This window comes from Liolophura sinensis, chromosome 9, assembly GCF_032854445.1.
Source record: "Liolophura sinensis isolate JHLJ2023 chromosome 9, CUHK_Ljap_v2, whole genome shotgun sequence".
Taxonomy (NCBI): domain Eukaryota; kingdom Metazoa; phylum Mollusca; class Polyplacophora; order Chitonida; family Chitonidae; genus Liolophura; species Liolophura sinensis.
The window spans coordinates 2,226,862-2,248,045 of NC_088303.1; the positions used below are offsets into that span (position 1 = coordinate 2,226,862).

At 39.8% G+C, this 21,184-nt stretch overlaps 1 protein-coding gene across 1 annotated transcript in view; it reads right to left on the reverse strand.

Annotated features, from left to right (window-relative positions):
* Window positions 1-2,672: 2,672 nt before the first annotated feature.
* The window catches only part of LOC135474997 (piezo-type mechanosensitive ion channel component 1-like), a 98,339-nt gene continuing 79,827 nt past the window's right edge, over window positions 2,673-21,184 (reverse strand). The window contains 8 exon segments of the mRNA XM_064754721.1: window positions 2,673-4,060; window positions 4,489-4,762; window positions 6,767-6,974; window positions 16,514-16,593; window positions 16,897-17,022; window positions 18,141-18,310; window positions 18,976-19,068; window positions 20,780-20,965. Of these exon segments, the coding sequence (XP_064610791.1) occupies window positions 3,764-4,060; window positions 4,489-4,762; window positions 6,767-6,974; window positions 16,514-16,593; window positions 16,897-17,022; window positions 18,141-18,310; window positions 18,976-19,068; window positions 20,780-20,965 (1,434 nt within the window). The 3' untranslated portion in view covers window positions 2,673-3,763.

A 21,184-nucleotide genomic window follows, 5' to 3' on the forward strand; every position in this document is an offset into this window, starting at 1 on the left:
TTCAGACCAAGGTTTCTCACGCTTTCAACCTTTTCACGCAATCAAAACTATGTGAAAAGTTTGTGCTTAAGTAATACATATAGATACTTGTGACACAAAGGCATAATTAAGGTTTTACAGAAGACGGCTTTATTTGCAAACAATTGTCACGCTATAAAGGAAAATAAAATCACCCATTTTGACAGTTATGGCCTTCTTGTATGAAAACCTGGCATGTCACCAGGTCACTGCTAAATGTACATGTACAATCCCATAGACAACACTTACAAAAATAGTCACCACCACGCCCCCCCCCTTCCCCTTCCCCAAGGAAAAGTGGAAAAATAGTTTTAACCATGTATCTGAGACCAGATGTCATCTTTGAAATGAAGACCATGATGGAGGGTTGTGTAGGACCTAAATTGCAGCAGGTTATTGTTGTTTTGGAAAAGAGGGAATTGCCCCACAAGGCATGCGTACAAAACTTTAAACTCTGAAGCCCAGTGATTACCAGAAGTACACAATTAACACATACTGGTGAGTAGGAACATTAACACCTTTTCATCATGGATCATATTAAAAGCCACAATGTTCCATCAGGTTTTCAAACACAGGCTTAGCTGATTATAGGCTACCTTGTAATAATCCACTCCATATTTTAATTTTCTTTACAATACAGTTTTAATTTAAAGGATTACTTAGAGAATATCAAAATTTTATACGTTTTAGACCAACTTTAATTCACAAAATATGAATTCAACAGCTGTGTTCTAGGTCAGTGTAACTTGGGGGACGGTTGAGTTGCTTAACAAGAGTTTAACAGCTGTCCATGATTCCTTCCTAACACATGTACACATAAAATGTCTAAAATTCAAGGGTATTTACCCTGACACTAATCAATAACACAACATGGCTAAGTCCTAAATCACACACATAGAAACACAGTTACACATAAGCATGTATAATCTAAAACTGATCAGCCTATTGCGCTTATAGCACCATGCCGTACCTAAAGTACATAATCTATAATCATAACTACAATTCGGCACAACTATAACCAGAAAAATCTCATCTAGTCAGGTGTTCAGAACCACTGAGCTTAGCACATGGGAAACGGCATCCTCAGCCCCACCGTTTCACTGATGAATGACCCCACAAAAACTGAGGCAACAAAAACATATTATACCAGCTTATCTAAATATATGAAACACTAATAGTTATCTCCCTTTTGTACAACAATATGAATTGATACAAAAACATGGTTAATAAATGGAACAATCAGTGTTGTTTAGATGCAAAATCTATCAAAACAGAGAAGTCATACAGAGTATTATATACAGATTCAAGTTAAAATTGAAATGTCTACATAATATTTGCACAAAATACTTTGTTTTGTGGTATATGTATGTACACTCAAAATTTGCCTATATTTGATTACTAAACAACTAGATATTTTTCATGCAAAATGGTTTGGAAATGAGAACATCTCGTGAAACGTGGACAGTTGACATCTGCAGTCAAGATAATCTAGAGTGGCAGAGATCCACCAGGGAATTCTCTCGGGATATCCAGTGGTCTGCTATTCAAATATTCACAGCAATTGTTATTCGGCACTTTTCCGATTTCATGCAGACTCGCTTAAGGATTTATCAGAGAGTTTATAAACCGTATTTAACATTATCTAGGATTCATGGAGATCACCAGTCAAGATTGTTTACGATTCATTCAGATCCATACTCAAGGTTATCTGGAATTCTAGGTGCAAATTTGGAAATTATTGAGAAATCACTGTTGACATGCAATTTTCTTTTTTCAGTAAGGGCCTGTCTGGTACATTTAACACCAGTTTGCTATCAAAATGAATCAGTCTTCACTTAAATGTCTGCATGTGAAATGAAATTAGAAAAAATTACCAATGAAATGCTGGTTTAGATCAACTGGCTTGATTCCCTAAATCAGAAGGTTCTGTAAACTCCTATTTAGTTCATGGGAGTGCGGTTTGATACCATATTTTGTTAACGTATTGTTAACAAATTTCCACATCAGCTTAACCATCAAGAGTTGGATTTGAACACACATCACTGATAACAGTCTCATTTACTGGATAGTCCTCCACTTTCCTTCACTAGTCTGTAAATAGCCATTCCTTATAGGTTTAAATCCAAAATCTACCTGGACCATGAAGCTGCATGAAATGGTGGCACGGGAAATGTTCCACAGACTTATCTCAGTACCTGTACCATGTCATCAAGGTGCACGCAGTTACCATCAGATTTAATCATCCATGATTGCTTCGTATTTTATTTGTTTGATTGGTGTTTTACGCTGTACTCAAGAATATTTCACTTATACAATGGCCGCCAGCATTATGGTGGTGGAAACCGGGCAGCGCTCGGAGGAAACTCACGACCATCCGCAGGCTGCTGCCAGACCATCTGACTTACGGCCGGTGATTGCCTGGTAGAAGAGGTTATCAAACACTCCCAGTCCTATTCGCTGGCACTTGTGCTAGTCAGTACATCCTAGCAATAGAAAACATAGACAATTTATATGTACACTGCTGCCCTTTGAGACCACCAGTACATACAGTTTACTATACTTCAGACCATTGTTTGATACATGGCATTATATTACCTCTCAGTTATATATATATATATATATATATATATATATACACACATTAAAATGAAGGCGAGTGCTCTGGATTTCTCAACAACAGATAACAACAGACATTTGGGGCCCGGCTTACAAGGAGACACATCATGAGCCTGGCGTGATGTGCATGGCAACATGCAGTTAAGAGAAACATCACCATGGTTAATGTTCTTGCCGTGAGAGCTTTGTCAGACAGGCCCACTAATTATCAATACAGCTGTACATCTTACATGACCACACGGAGGATACATCTACAATGTACGCTACAGGTATCACCAACAGAAACCATGTAGGCTACAACTTTCTGTCAGTCATGACAATCAGCTTTCCCAGGAATTTCTTGGCTGAAAACATCAATCTGAAGTTCTAAACAGACCACTGTGGTGTTGCATCGATCTTCAGTCCCACACAGAACACTGCTGTGTTAAAGCGTGTCAATAATACCCTGATACGTCATTTTCATCTTCATACAAATCCAAATTCCAAATCTGTGGAGTTCATACATGTACAATGTACATCAGGAAAAATCAGTCAAATAAACATACTTAACACATAAGTACAAATTGTTCCATGATATTCAACAAACTCATTTTCATAAAGGTTACACACATGTTGTACACTGTGACCTATTTTCTACAGAAGGAAAGTCTGGGAACACAGTTGTTTTACGGTTACATTTGATTTCATGATTCCCAAATTTAGTATTAAAACTAGACCAAAGAAACTGATGCCATAGGACAGGTATATAACATAAAATGGCTTCTTATTATATAGCACTTGCATGTAGGTGCATACCTGAAAACTGAAAACAAATGCACAAGAAGTAATAGCTTCAACACATAACCTGTTCACCTGTAATTTTTGACCCAAAACAAAATCCATGATGAACTCCATGCATGTTCTGTTCATTCTTCTATAACTATTGCCACTATAATTTTACATTTAATTGTAACTAAAACTACTGCCACTATAATTTTACATTATTTGTAACTACCAATTCTCAAGCTGTTAACTTACTTTTTATACATCATTTTAATACATAAATTTACACATACAAATATGTGGATTTCAATGTGTACCCAAGTTGCTAATACTTCTAATGCTAGAAAGTTCTGGAATTCGAGATTTGTCATGACGTTTTGAATTTGGTATACTTTATCATCGTCTCTGGTGACCGATACAAGAAGATCAGTCTGGCAAAGAGGTCCTCTTCCAGCATGTAGTTTCTGCATTCTCGGACAAGGTACAGGTCAATGCAGATCTGGTAGACTTTGTCAACATAAGGCAGTTCCAAGAACATAATCCGGTCTGAGACGCCCCACACGAACACACGCACATACCGCCCAATGACAATGACAAAGGACAGATACAAACCTAGTATACTGAAAGAAAGAAAAAGCACAAAAAAAGTGAAATGATGAAGGTTTTAAGATGGGAGTGGATCAACTGCCTTTAACAGTCATCCAACGAGTAAATAAACCATAGTTTTAACTACATATGTGAAGACGAGAGTTGATCTGACATGAAGCACAACAATTGCACAGACTATTGCAAATTTTTATATCTCTCCACTAAATACCGGGATTAAAAAATGGATCTGTCTTAGAAGACAGTTATAATATAAAAAAGATGCTACAAATCTGTGTACAATTTAGTCATGGATTGGTCAGACCAACTCTAGAACCTACATCTAACAAAAAATAAAATAAAACACCCTTCAACCCAAGTCAGCACCGGCAGATTTCTCCTGACACAATACCACACACCACTGGTTAATATTTTTAGTCCTGAAATGGTTGAACCCGATGGTTTCCCAGGTCGACGTCACCAAAATCGGCAGCAACGTATAAATCAATCAAGTTTTTTGGTGATGATGAGATCTCTGGGGAGCCGTGTGTATTGAATCATCATAGCCGGCGAGCGATAGAGGAAGATGAGGCGTGCCAACAAATCTTCCTCCAAACGGAATTCCTTCATCTCTCGAACAAGGTACAGGTCCATACACAGACGTAAAATACGGTCCACGAAAGGCAGTTGCAGGAACATGATGTTTTGATACAGGCCGGATGTGCCCATACGCAAAAAACGACCAATCAACAGAATGAAGGACACGTAGAGTCCAATAATGCTGTGAACAGAAACAGATAGTATGCGGGTAAAGACCTGTGCGCCCTTGTGGAGCTTGTTGTGTTAGCAGTGTTTTGTTGGCGACATGCTTGGTTAGGGACAGGCTACCATGCACAGATACATGTAGCATGATGCAACACTCAGCAAGCTTCAATTCCCGCTACCATTGGTTAGGCTTCTTCCCTAGTTATTCTAACATGGTAACGCGAGGTTACATACACAAAAATCTCATTTCTCCTGTGTTAAATATGGCCAAAATGAGACTTAAAATAAATTCACTACCATCAGCAGTGCAACTTAATAAATATACTCTCACTCTTTTGAGTACAGTAGCAAGTTTTGAAACTACTAGACTACAATCATATTGCTCTGCTAGATTTACCTAAAATTTCTTAAAATTATCAGTAGTGCCTTAATGTACACATGATCAAATCTGACTGGCTGAGCAGACAAATAGAAATACAAAAATGTAAAACCATTTCCAATATTAGTGTATGTATTTGTTACTGCTGTATTACTGCATTAAAGGCTATACCAGCATTGGCAATTAACATAAAATGATCACTCTCAGATAAACAATACCTTATCACGTTGAATGATGCAACGTCAGTAGAATTTAAATAAGTTGGATAATTACTCCCCCAACAAGATGGTTTAATTCTGTGTCAACTGTCCTGGTCGGAACCAACATTTGTGTCATGGCTTCTTTGATATGGACATGGACAATAGCCAGGTTGAGGAGAGAGTATTTATATTTATTTATTTCTTTATTAAGTTTAATGTGTATTAAGCAACCTAATCTTCTACATGTATGCTGCCAGAATGAGGCACAATGCCCAAGAAACAGGGAAAGTGTATCTATGAAACTGATGAAATGAGCTGCACATTTTTCATGTGGAGAAAAAAAAAGGACTAATGTTAGTAGCTCAGTGAAGTTTCTACTTATCATTAGAAATACATGCATGTAGGTCAAGATTATTTCCAACAAGCTAGATCATCTAATGCAGCTTCTTTGCAATGGGTTAGATGATAGCAATGATTTCCCAAGTGAGGTTATGCAGTGCTTCCATTTGCTTCAAACAAAAGAAAAACCATCAGCAGTAAAAATGCCACATCTGAAAGAAAATCACAAGACACAAATGCAACAACAACATCAAAGATATGGAAGGCACTGGCAGAAAGAATATCTATCACACTATTTTAATTTGTTAATGTTGATACTGATATATACCAATATGAACATGAAAGTGAACACCAAATAAATGCTTGGTCACAAGGATGAGCGCTTATAAGAAAATAAATCGTATCCGCCATTGATTACTGCAGCAAAAGTACAAAACTTGGTAGACCAAGTCTTCTGTTCTCATGAGAACAGAAATCACAACAGAAATGCACTGTAAGAATGATGAAAGAAATAAGTGATTAAAAATATGAGCATACATACTGAACAAGGTACATGCACAGGTGATATGACAGAAAGCAATTAGTCTAGGATGCAGGTGAACAGTTCCTATGGCAACACATTGAATATGTTGGCATAAAATTTGTTCACCATACTTTTGTGTCTAAAACCAAGAAGTAGCTTGTTTTAATACTAAAGAAAAGAAATAATATGCATAAAACTATAACAGAGTTCCATGTTATCAGTAGAGAGACAAGCTGACATTTACAATGAAGCATGCTACAGCATCTATATCCTTTGCACAACAGCATTACAGCCAGGCAGCTTTGCATACTGCAGGGGAAATCAGACGAGTAAGACATCAAGATTGTTTAATAAAGTATCTTGCAAACAGAATCATCATTATACTTGTATCAAGCATGACAAAACTTATATATCAGAGGTGATTAAAGCACAAAAGAAAAAAGATTCTTTAACTTGTTATTTTTATTTTTAATTTTACAACTGCAAATTCAGAAAATTTCTTATACCAGTATGAATGATTATTTTGACCTGAAGAAAAAAAGAGTGCACTGTAACACTCGCAACTTGTCATGAACATACCCGTAGCCAACCAAAGAAGCAAAGCCCGCTGGCGCCACGCGGTCGTTAAATGCTATCATCGTGATGTTGTTGTAGAAATCAGGGTTCTGTGGCTCATGGGGGTCAAATATGTCTGGACCACGTCTTTCCCTGACCTTCCACCATTCAGTTTCGTCTAACATCCCCTCAAACTGCCCACGCATCAACTGAATAGACACATCACTCAAGTCTGTGGTATCAAATGGAAAGAAACATCAAGAATTTTCATTTTACATCCTGTTACTCTAGAAGAAAAGAACACTCTCAAATGATGCTGAAATTCACAAAAAAAAAAAAACAAAAAAAAAAAACTGAATATTTAAAATAAATGCCCAGCCCTGGGGACTCAAAACTGTGAATAGATAGTTTAATGTCCCCTGAACCCACTGAACTAAAAAATGCTGAAAACATAATAAAACTAATATTATTTAATAATCTAACTACTCTCCTTAGGCAGGGGGCTGTAGTCGCAAGTCTACTCAACCTCTGCTGTAATGCCTGCACATGACATACGGTGACATAAACACAACCAGTTAAAATAATCCTTAGCGACCAATGGAAATTACCGTATCATCTCTTCACGGGAAGTCGTAAACAATGCCTGACAGTTGACATCTCCAGACCTTTATAGCTTATGACAATGATATGACCGGTTGCACAGCTATTTAAGACCATGGTGTGCATGTCAGTGTGTTAAACATGGGAAAGTTCATCAGCAACTTGCCAAAGGTCACTGGTTCACATCACTCACTCTGGTTTCCTCCACTCATAAATTATTCTTGAGTGTGAGGTTCAACAACAACCAAATAAATGAATAAACCTGGAACACTCAGTTTAAATCAACTGCACAGGTGTATAATACCACTTCTCCTAGTCTATTTCAGCTGCAGGTCTCGGGTAGAACACCATAACCAGTGTAATTATGAAGGGAAATAAATGATGGCTGAGTGAAACCCTCTCTGCAGTAAACACTTTTTCACTGAGGAAAGGCAAACAGACCCTTACCCCACCCTTTACCAACGGATTCTACATGTATCTTATTTTTAATACAGAGCATGGCTCTGTGTTCAGGTGCTGAACTCTTAATTCCTGGCACACAATGTGCAGGTTCAGTGTAGGGAATTTCCAGATTCCTTTGCTCTCACTACAACACCTTTCTTAATCACCAGAGGTCCTACTTGCAGCCAGCAATATAAAGGGCTTGGACAGTAGAGAAAGTCAAGCTGGACAAGGAAATCAAAGAGCATGGGGGTAAACTTGTAGCTGCTGGAGATGGTCGGGCAAACAGCCCAGGACATAGTGCAAAGTATGGCAGCTGTACACTGATGGATGTGAAGCTCACCAAAACTGTGGACTAACAACTTGTAATGGTCAGAAAGTATACTTGTGCTTGAGGAGAAACGCTTCAAGCTTCTACTCACTCACTCACTCAGTGCTTCATCTAATGGGTGTTTATCTAGTTGAGCATACTACTTCTTTGATACAAGAAAAAATTATGTCTTGTTCCCAGAAGCTTTGTGTATTACGTGTAAGTTAAGGTTAAGCATAATGGTGTAAGACAGTGCAGTAATCATTCTAATATTACAGGTATCTGAAGTGTCCAGCAGCACTGTCATGGAGAGGGAAGGGTTTGTACATTCCGTGAAAGCAACTGATTTATTTATTTATTTCATTGGTTTTTTACGCATATTTATAGAATATTTCATTTGTCCGACGGCAGTCAGCAGTATGGTGGGAGGAAACCGGGCAGAGCCCGGACAAAACCCACGACCATCCGCAAGTTGCTGCCAGACCTTCCCACGTACGGCCGAAGAGGAAGCCAGCATGACCTCGACTTGAACTCACAGTGACCGCATTGGAAAGCAATTGAGGAGAGAGGATTAGAACCGGAGAGTTTGGTAACTGACAGGCATGTTGCCATTAGAAAGCTCATGTGAGAAGAGAAAAGTCTTGTCAAGTATGGTTTGGATGTTTGGCATACTGTACAAGGCAAGTTTACCACACAGAATTTTTATAGTCCAATCAACATGCAAACTTCGTTTTATTTATTTATTTATTTATTTTTAATGTATTTTGTTATTTGTATTGTTTGCACGATTTGTCAGTCTACTGTACTGGGTAGTGGGTATGTCTCCTCAGTATGACGCAGAGACAAACCTGAAGCAATGCGACAAGCAGACAAAGAAGAAATGGGAGTCAATTGTCACAAAAATGTAGGTCGATGTACAAAAGCACAGACCTGTAAGATAAGCCATGTTTTTATTATCACACAAACATAGATCAATGTACAAAAGCACAGACCTCTAAGATAAGCCATGTTTATTATCACATTTCATTATCACACAAATGTAGGTCAATGTACAAAGGCACAGACCTCTAAGATAAGCCATGTTTTTGTTATCACACAAACATAGGTCAATGTACAAAAGCACAGACCTCTAAGATAAGCCATGTTTTCATTATCACACAAATGTAGGTCAATGTACAAAGGCACAGACCTCTAAGATAAGCCATGTTTTTATTATCACACAAACGTAGGTCAATGTACAAAAGCACAGCCCTCTAAGATAAGCCCTGTTTTTATTATCACACAAAAGTAGGTCTATGTACAAAAGCACAGCCCTCTAAGATAAGCCCTGTTTTCATTATCACACAAATGTAGGTCAATGTACAAAAGCACAGCCCTCTAAAATAAGCCATGTTTTTATTACACTGATACATTGTACAAACTACACCCTGACCAGAATGTCAGAAAAAATTCTGATTCGTTGTCTTAAAAAACAAAAAATAGCATTCTAACGCATATGCTTATGATTGATATCGAATAAAATTCAATTTACAGAGATTCAATCATTCTGCCCCTAAAATGGTGCATTTCTTTTATGAGGGTATGAACAACAGGTGAGGATTATAATGAAACATTGCCACACAGAATAATTAAGGTGTAATGCAAAATTTGTTTATAGATCATATGTAGGTAGGAACTAGCTGGACATGTCATTCAAGCTATGTGATGTGTATGTGTTTGTTAGTTGCTGACTTTCCCCGAAGCCTGGAACAAGCTGGACACGTCATTCAAGTTATGTGATGTGTATGTGTTTGTTAGTTGCTGACTTTCCCCCACGAGGCCTGGAACTAGCTGGACATGTCATTCAAGCTATGTGATGTGTATGTGTTTGTTAGTTGCTGACTTTCCCCGAAGCCTGGAACTAGCTGGACATGTCATTCAAGCTATGTGATGTATATGTTTTTGTTAGTTGCTGATTCCCCCCACGAGGCCTGGAACTAGCTAGACATGTCATTCAAGCTATGTGATGTGTATGTGATGTGTATGTGATGTGGTGCATGTTCCCAGGTCGAGTCAATAAATGATTCGTTTGCACTAAGACCCATTTCTATCCAAATACCGGATATATTTGAGAGCATTAAACATGGTATTTACACCAAACCGTGTTCTATTCAACTGAACGATTGTTTGACATTGAATTCCCAAAGCAAACATTTAACTATTTCCAAATGTGGACATACCAACTGTCTTACATGTCCATCATTTGATACATCCGCCACTTTTATTTCCTCACTGGCTGGTAAATGTCATTCTGTTAATTCCTACGTTAACTTAAGTTGTATTGCGTCCAATTGTATTTACTTGGTAACATGCAAGATGTGTGGTCAGCAGTATGTTGGGAAGGCCACCCAGAAACTACATCTACGGGTGAACGGGCACCGTAAGTCCGTGCGCAAGAAACAATTGCTAATAGGCAAGCATTTCTCTGCCTGTGACCATGACTGGGACCATTTCAGCATTCAGATAATAGAATCGGTTTATCCATCCAGACAGATGTCGAATTTGAACGTAAAATCCGTGACCGTGAGCTTTTCTGGATGCTAGAGATTGGTTCAGTCTTCCCATATGGGTTGAATGATAACGTTATGGGATTCGGCAATGTAACATCTAGCCAACCATATGACTCCATCGTAACAAATTTATTCAAATACCATAAACGTAGACCTCGCAGTCATGGTAGGAGGAAGTTCAACAGAAACATGATTCACAAACATGTTATAGTTAGCTATTTAGTAGGATTGTCGTATGACACCAATAGCATGCATGCTCTACGCACAGTATTATATGCACTGCCACTGAACTTGCTAAAACAGGTAGTTCAAGACGTATCCAATAACATACACAATTTTAATGTTCCACCTCACCTTGTACGTCTGTGTCAAGACATATCGTATTTTCGATTGTATCGCCCTGTAACTACAACTGAAACTCAACACGATCGACTCTTTCTGAAGATAAAGTAAAGTACGTAAAGTGGCCTTGATTTAATTAACATACCACGCATCTTTAATGAACCTGATGTTCGTAGTGATGTGCCTAATTATTTTAATATCCAAGAGCCACCTTGCATATCCTATGAGTATACAAAGCCTATCGCTTCCAAAATTTTCAATTATTTGGCGACGTATACTTCTTGCAGCTATACCTGTGATTGTGAATCCTCAGTTTTTACCTACGACAAATGTAAACATGTCCTGACTGGTGACCTTACTATTATTAAGAATCATGACCTAAGGAATCTCTTTGTGAGGGGTTCTAAGTATAGAGAAAAGAGTAATGTTGATATTCGATCAAACAAAAAAAATATTATCTCGGCACTTGAGGAGTATGTTAAAAAATGGTCAAAACGGGAGAAAGTGGATTCTTTGGTACTTAACGATTGGCTTGAGATTGTCAAAAAGAAAGTTAGTTTAACTATAAACCGTCTAGGCATTGATGCTCTACCTAAAGTTAAACAGGTTCTGAAGGATCCCACTGTGCAAGAAACACTCGCTGACCTTCATAGTAAATTTGTCATCACTGTAGCAGACAAGGCTCCTAATAATGTCATCTTTATTTGCAAGAATTATTATTATCAAATTCTTGTTCAAGAGCTATGTGCATCTACAACGACATCCACGTATTCTGCTACTACATGTACTCTGGAGGAACTATTTAACAAACACAAAACCTTTCTTAAAGAAAGGCGCATATACCTACCCGTCACACAGAAATACCACAACTTTACTGGATTCCTAAAATGCATAAATCCCCATAAAAGGCTAGATTTATTGCAGGTTCAAGAAGCTGTACCACCAAACTCTTGTCAACTCTACTTACGAGAGCGTTACAAGAAGTGAAGTCATTTTGGAATAAGTATTGTTGTGCCACAACCAAAAATTCAGGTGTCTACTGCATGTGGATTCTTAACAACTCCAAACGTCTTACAGAAGAACTTGATGCTCACATGCATATAAAGACGTATCCACATGGGATTTCTCTACTCTCTATACTACGATTCCTCACAAAGATCTTTTTGAAAGAATATCGTCGTTAATTGTCTCGGTATTTACTAAAACAGGTCACCGTTACATTAACGTCAGAAGCAATAAGGCTTTCTTTAGTTCTACTCTTTATAAAGGTTACCACTCATGGGATGTTACATTATTTATTGAATTACTTGAAATTCTCATTAATAACATCTATGTGAAATTCGGAGATACCATTTACCAACACCGCATAGGTATTCCAATGGGTACCAATTGTGCGCCTCTTTTGGCAGACCTATACCTGTTTTCATATGAATACGACTATATGCAGAAATTACTTAAAAGTAATATCTTTAAAGCTCGATCCTTTTCATTTACCAAGCGGTATATTGATGATCTACTGGCGTTAAATAATCCCCATATTGCTGAAGCGATGAAGGAAATCTATTCGCCTTCATTGGATTTAAAGGAGACAACAGATAGTCCTGATGGTACATCTTATTTGGATCTATATCTGTACAAAGACGAACAAGGTCTCCTTTCACGCCGCCTTTACGACAAAAGGGATAATTTCAATTTTGATATTGTAAATTATCCTTATTTAGATAGCAATATACCAAAGGGTCCTGCATATGGCGTATACATATCTCGCCTTGTAGCATTTGTCAGATCTTGCGTTAATTAAGATGACTTTAATCTGCGTCACAAGTTGCTAGTTCAAAAACTAGTTTGTCAAGGATACTCCTTTAAACGCCTTCATTCTAAGTTTCTCAAATTTTACAATGAGTATAACACTCTCGTTGGCAGGTATGGACAGAGAGGTCAGAATCTCTGGCGATCTGCATTGTGATCAACCACATAGACAGCGCTGTTATCCCTATGTACATATCTATCACGTACATGGTATTTAACAACATAGATGGAGCTGGTTGCCCAGTGTAACCGTCTATCTTGTATGTCATGTGTAATATTATAGATGGCGCCTCTTGTAGTATGAGATTTTTACATATTAACGGGAAAGACGTAATCATCCGTTACTTTTGAATCACAATCTGATCGGTCAGGGTCTGTAACGCTTGTCATTTTCAAACTGTATCTAATATCGCTTAACCTGGGGCTAGGGGCCGCAAAGGTAGCCATGCTAATTACATCAGCATGATGTCTTTATGAACAGTTGCTATTAACGCGCCACTGAGATACCTGTTTAATTGTTATTTGACACGGAACTCATTCATGGACTACGAATTTGAACTTTGATATGGAAGCTATGTGATGTGTATGTGTTTGTTAGTTGCTGATTCCCCCCACGAGGCCTGGAACTAGCTGGACACGTCATTCAAGCTATGTGATGTGTATGTGTTTGTTAGTTGCTGATTCCCCCCATGAGGCCTGGAACTAGCTGGACACGTCATTCAAGCTATGTGATGTGTATGTGTTTGTTAGTTGCTGATTCCCCCTATGAGGCCTGGAACTAGCTGGACATGTCATTCAAGTTATGTGATGTGTATGTGTTTGTTAGTTGCTGATTCCCCCCACGAGGCCTGGAACAAGCTGGACACGTCATTCAAGCTATGTGATGTGTATGTGTTTGTTAGCTGCTGACTTTCCCCGAAGCCTGGAACTACCTGGAAATGTCATTCAAGCTATGTGATGTGTATGTGTTTGTTAGCTGCTGACTTTCCCCCACGAGGCCTGGAACTAGCTGGACACGTCATTCAAGCTATGTGATGTGTATGTGTTTGTTAGTTGCTGACTTTCCCCCACGAGGCCTGGAACTAGCTGGACACGTCATTCAAGCTATGTGATGTGTATGTGTTTGTTAGTTGCTGACTTTCCCCCACGAGGCCTGGAACTAGCTGGACACGTCATTCAAGCTATGTGATGTGTATGTGTTTGTTAGTTGCTGACTTTCCCCCATGAGGCCTGGAACTAGCTGGACGTGTCATTCAAGCTATGTGATGTGTATGTGTTTGTTAGTTGCTGACTTTCCCCCACGAGGCCTGGAACTAGCTGGACACGTCATTCAAGCTATGTGATGTGTATGTGTTTGTTAGTTGCTGATTCCCCCCACGAGGCCTGGAACTAGCGGGACACGTCATTCAAGCTATGTGATGTGTATGTGTTTGTTAGTTGCTGATTCCCCCCATGAGGCCTGGAACTAGCTGGACACGTCATTCAAGCTATGTGATGTGTATGTGTTTGTTAGTTGCTGATTCCCCCTATGAGGCCTGGAACTAGCTGGACATGTCATTCAAGTTATGTGATGTGTATGTGTTTGTTAGCTGCTGACTTTCCCCCATGAGGCCTGGAACAAGCTGGACACGTCATTCAAGCTATGTGATGTGTATGTGTTTGTTAGTTGCTGACTTTCCCCCATGAGGCCTGGAACTAGCTGGACATGTCATTCAAGCTATGTGATGTGTATGTGTTTGTTAGTTGCTGACTTTCCCCCACGAGGCCTGGAACTAGCTGGACATGTCATTCAAGCTATGTGATGTGTATGTGTTTGTTAGTTGCTGACTTTCCCCCATGAGGCCTGGAACTAGCTGGACATGTCATTCAAGCTATGTGATGTGTATGTGTTTGTTAGTTGCTGACTTTCCCCGAAGCCTGGAACTAGCTCGACATGTCATTCAAGCTATGTGATGTATATGTGTTTGTTAGTTGCTGACTTTCCCCCACGAGGCCTGGAACTAGCTGGACACGTCATTCAAGCTATGTGATGTGTATGTGTTTGTTAGTTGCTGACTTTCCCCCACGAGGCCTGGAACTAGCTGGACACGTCATTCAAGCTATGTGATGTGTATGTGTTTGTTAGTTGCTGACTTTCCCCCATGAGGCCTGGAACTAGCTGGACGTGTCATTCAAGCTATGTGATGTGTATGTGTTTGTTAGTTGCTGACTTTCCCCCACGAGGCCTGGAACTAGCTGGACACGTCATTCAAGCTATGTGATGTGTATGTGTTTGTTAGTTGCTGATTCCCCCCACGAGGCCTGGAACTAGCGGGACACGTCATTCAAGCTATGTGATGTGTATGTGTTTGTTAGTTGCTGACTTTCCCCCACAAGGCCTGGAACTAGCTGGACATGTCATTCAAGTTATGTGATGTGTATGTGTTTGTTAATTGCTGACTTTCCCCCACGAGGCCTGGAACTAGCTGGACACGTCATTCAAGTTATGTGATGTGTATGTGTTTGTTAGTTGCTGATTCCCCCCACGAGGCCTGGAACTAGCTGGACGTGTCATTCAAGCTATGTGATGTGTATGTGTTTGTTAGCTGCTGACTTTCCCCCATGAGGCCTGGAACTAGCTAGACGTCATTCAAATTATGTGATGTGTATGTGTTTGTTAGTTGCTGACTTTCCCCGAAGCCTGGAACTAGCTAGACATGTCATTCAAGCTATGTGATGTGTATGTGTTTGTTAGTTGCCGACTTTCTCCCACGAGGCCTGGAACTAGCTAGACATGTCATTCAAGCTATGTGATGTGTATGTGTTTGTTAGTTGCTGACTTTCCCCCACGGCAGACAAGATAGGCAGACAGTACAACTTTAATGTTCTTTTTAAAGTAGAGCTGGTCATCATTTTACATTTTCAAATGCAGTTTACAGACTAACATAACTTGAAGATTGTGTGTAGCGCATACTTACTGTGAAGATAAAAGCGTTGGGGTTATCCTTTAAGGTTTCTGTTGATTGCTTTCATGTTTTGTACTAAACACTTCAGTGCCTGGCCATAGCTTTCATCAGCCTACTGCCATACTGTTGGCTACAGGAGGATGGTGTGTGTAGGTTTGTGAACAACCCAATCATGGGCCTTGACAGATTTCCTGGAATTCTGCCTTCTCCCCGGCTACAAACCATAGATCTAATTTCATGTTCACAATATGTCTATTGTGCTGTTTTTCCAGCTTTGGATCCTTGCAGTACATAACAAAAAGTTAAGACTTTTTGCCATAGGTACTTGTTACCATAGGTACTTGTTGCAATGTACTTTAACTTCTTAACCGATCGGACAATTTCTTTTAAAGACTAAAGCCACACAAAATGTCTGATCCCTGAAACACAACCTCTGAATAAACTAAAGACATACATGTATCGTGTTTTTTCTTTTTCACAAAGCCATGATACCGTTTTCCAAGAGTCAACTTTGTCTAGTCAACTAGTCTATCATTTTGGCAAATGATGAGATTGACATAACTTCTAAGTTACACTAGGTCGGTTTATAAATTTTATCTTTACTTAGATACTGTTGTACATGTATGGTAAACAACACTTGGTAAACATGTAAAACAGTTTGAATTGATTTTGTTAAAACTCTCACTCTAAACCTTTAGATTTACAATCTGTACAATTTTAATTCAAACAAACTACCTCAAGAAGCTCAAAATTGTAACAAAGTGAATGCCGTTACCTTCCCGCAGAATGCCCAAGGGCTTGGCTTGACCTTTTGAGCCCAGTCGCAAATAACGCGGGAACAAGTCTTTAATTACGCTGCAAGAATGAAAAACAAACACTCAATCACCACTAACTTCATTATTCATATATGCCAAAACCTCCAACCAACATTATTTTATAAAAAGGGCATAAATTGGTAAAATACTGTTTGATGACATTCTTTCACCATAGAATTTCTATTCAAGCTGACACAATCCAGTTTACCAAATTTCACAACTACACTTGAATCTAATATCAACGTTGAATCTAATCTTAATGTTTCTCAGGTAGACATACATAAATGATGACAAAATCCAAGAGAGAACCCCTGTTTTTGTCTAAACACTGCCTCCGACTTACACTCTCTCCGTGGTGGTCCGATTCACATCAGCCAGCACATGTCTGAGTGTGGACCGAGCCGTAGGGGACAACCATAGCGTGTACTGTGCTCCTATACTCTCCGACACATCACCTGTCTCCGGCTCCCTGATAACAACCACAGAAAGTAAATAAATGTTGCATTTTAGCACCAAATGGAACATCTGAATGCTTTTGATTGGTTGACATTTTGCCTTAACATCAAGAATTTGTACATGTAACTGTTACTGGCTATCTTTATCTACATCATGTAAGTTATGTTTTTGACATCGTTATTTATCTGTTTGTCAGTCAGTCTGTTTGTCAGTAACTTTACAGAAAATAAATTATGCACAGATTCCAAAGAGAAAATAAATATTTGGTCCTAACATGTTACACTTAAGTGGTGATCCAGATCTGGATCCAGGAATCTTTGATAAAGATTCTTCACACTGGACACGTATGCATATTCATCTTCTTTGTAACACCTTATACATGGTAATAGTGCCTAGCAGAGTGGGAATACTTGTTTCAAGCTACAGTGGGGGGAAGATTTGCACGTGCAGACAATCACATTGTCTCTGGTAGACAAGTCTAAGTTAGCTCTTAAGTGCTTTTGCAAGCCTTTGGCACGGGAATCCTTGCCACAAAAATTGAACAGCTTTTTCTAGGTGAGTGAGTGAGTGCTTGGGGTTTAACGTCGTACTCAACAATTTTTCAGTCATATGACGACGAAGGAATCATTAGGGTGCATGTACGTGTAATGTGCCTCCTTGTTGCAGGACAGATTTCCACCGCTCTTTTATTTAGTGCTGCTTCACTGAGACAACTTACCGAAGGCAAGTAAGCCGCCCCGCCTGAGCCATTATACTGATATGGGTCAACCAGTCGTTGCACTATCCCCTTCATGCTGAACGCCAAGCGAGGAAGTTAAAACTTCCTCTTTTAAGGTCTTAGGTGTGACTCGATCAAGGATTGATCCTGGATCTACCAGTCCCGAGAACAGCTTTTTTTTAAAGCTGCCAAGACAAGATACCCTATACTGGCCTCAAAATAATCTTAGAGTTGTTAGTGTCACAAAAACGTCACTACTGTGTCACAAACTGTCATTAATATGTCACAAACTCTCACTACTGTGTCACAAACTCTCACCACTGAGTCCCATACTGTCACCATTGTGTTACAATTACAATTATCACTATAGTGTTTCATACAATAAATCTGACCTGTGCTGACAGTATACTTACCTTCTGAAGGAGACGGAATATTCCACTTTGATTGGCTCAGTGCTGTTGACCTGTGCCTTGAGTTCTTGCATGCTTGGTGGACTGATTGCCCACACGGCTGTAGACTGACCACTGATGATTACCTTGGTGACATCTTCTGCCTTATTAGAAGTCAAGAAAGACAGCGCATCCTGAAACACCCAAAAGTGATACTAAGGAATTAGGTAAAGAAAACCCCTTATTACGCAAGTACAAGATAATTAACCTGAATACCCTGAATTACTGCTGTGTCTTGTAAACATTTGAGAGACAGAAACAAGAAAGTACACAATCTTCAACTGGTACCATTGTTTTTAAATAAAATCTTCAATTTTATCATTTATTAATATGCCTGGGTTTTCACAAGGTTTCAACATTATATTGGACCAAGCCAGGGAAGTAACAAGGTCCCTAATTTAATTTTTATAATCACGGGTATGACCACTAGGGATGAAACTTCCAGGTCTTTCCATTACATGCACTTGATTTGCAATCCATGGCTTGGCCTGGACAGAGCTTACAATCCTATTTCATTATAAAATTTTATTTTGTAAATGACAGCAGTCATCTTTGCTGATGATGTTATTCCTGTTGAGGACACATAGGAGAGTTTTTGCCTGATCTCCTTTGTTAGCCATCTTGGAGACATGCTGTTATTCCTGTCCATATTAACACAGCTCCAATATGGCTAACAAACTACTGTTCTCCAGGATTGTGCAAACATTCTATGATGCCATAAAAGGCAACACAACATAAACACCTTTAAGTTCTTTACAGTTGGATGATCTTAATCCTTGGAAAAGAAAACCAATCTTACCCTGTTGTCGATGTAGTGAGATTTGAGATTTTCATACTCCACTTCTGTCAGGGAGTCTTTCGTGGTCAGCTGAACAGTGGTTGTGAAAATTGGCTGAAACAAACAGAAACATTTTTATTAAAAACAGTTTTTCTTTCCTACTTCACTGATACTGACATTAAAACCAGATAATGCACCTTTGTCTTAGCCGCTTTTAGCATAAATGAGAAAGAAACTAAGGTAGCAGCATTCAACTCTTGGTAGCACTTAGTAACAATGCCACCAGCCACTTGTCACATTTGCCAGTAAAATCTAATAGTGTACAGAGATTTCTGATGTTTTTGGAAATTGCCTAAGGTTGTGGGGTTGGGGTTTGAGGACAGATAATGTCTCAGCACGACTGCTTAACAGCCTGATTGGTTAACGTACATTGGAAAAACTATTTTACAATTCCTGTTAAACTCTAACCTAACTTCAACTCTCCAACTTCACCTTCCACATGTCAAATGGCATGAGTGCCTCCCCAACTTCACCTTGCACAAGTGACATGGATGCCTCCCAACTTCACATTCATTACACAAGCATGCCTCCCCAACATCACCTTGCACAAGTGACATGGATGCCTCCCAACTTCACATTACACAAGCATGCCTCCCCAACTTCACCTTGCACAAGTTACATGGATGCCTCTCAACTTCACATTACACAAGCATGCCTCCCCAACTTCACCTTCCACATGTCAAATGGCATGAGTGCCTTTCCAACTTCACCTTGCACAAGTGACATGGATGCCTCCCAACTTCACATTACACAAGCATGCCTCCCCAACATCACCTTGCACAAGTGACATGGATGCCTCCCAACTTCACATTACACAAGCATGCTTCCCCAACATCACCTTGCACAAGTCCAGCTCCTCCCTCAACTTCACCTTACATATGTCTCACCAGTGGCTTCCCAACTTCACCTAGCACAAGTAACAAGTCCTTAACTTTACCTTGCACAAGTGACACAAGTGACACAAGTGCCTCCCAAACTTCACCTTGTACAAGTGACACAAGTGCCTCCTAAACTCCGCTTTGCACAAGTGACACAAGTGCCACTCCACCTTCACCTTGCACAAGTGCCTCTCAATCTTCACCTTGTACAAGTGCCTCTCAATCTTCACCTTGCACAAGTGACACAAGTACCTCCCAAATTTTACCATGCACAAGTGCCTCTCAGACTTCACCTGGCACAAGCGGCACAAGTGCCCCTCAAACTTCACCCTGCACAAGTGCCTCTCAATCTTCACCTTGCACAAGTGACACAAGTGCCTCCCAAACTTCCCCTTGTATAAGTAATGCAAGTGCCTCCAAAACATCACAGTGCACTAACCTGAGCGACTCCCCGACATAACACTGCACAAACTTGAGTGCCTCCCTACTTCACCTTGCACAAATGACATGAGTGCCTCCCCACTTCTACATGCACAAGTGACCTGTGTGCCTCCCCCACTTCCCCTTGCACAAGTGACATGAGTGCCTCCCGACTTCACCTTGCACAGGTGACATGAATGTTTCCCTAACTTCCCCTTGCACAAGTGACATGATTGCCCCCCCCACTTCCCCTTGTACAAGTGACATGAGTGCCTCCCTAACTTCCCCTTGCACAAGTGACATGAGTGCCTCCCTAACTTCCCCTTGCACAAGTGACATGATTGCCCCCCCCCCCCCACTTCCCCTTGTACAAGTGACATGAGTGCCTCCCTAACTTCCCCTTGCACAAGTGACATGAGTGCCTCTCGACTTCACCTTGCACAAGTGACATGAGTGCCTCCCCTTACCTCGTAGCCACCTAGCCTGATGGAGACGGAACACTCTGATGGGAGGTTGGAGACATAGACAGTGTTGGCGAAGGAGAAGAGAACCAGTGGAAACCAGATTATCAGGATGACGACAGCAAGCAACAGTCCACCAACTATATATTTGATCAACGGTCGCTTACGATTACCACGCGGAGTAGGGTATTTCTGAAAAGAAAATAAAATACAGCTTTATTTGTATTTAGATAGGGCTTTATGCCAAGTCTCAGGAATGAGCAGGATACGAACTAGCAGCATTATTGGTCAACAGTTTGTAATCTAAGACACCTTAGATAACTCAGACAGTGAGGACCCCAAAGCATGTTCCTTCCAAATGCTTTAAATGTTGTCTCCTATCTAATGTCACAAACCTCTGGGGCATAAACA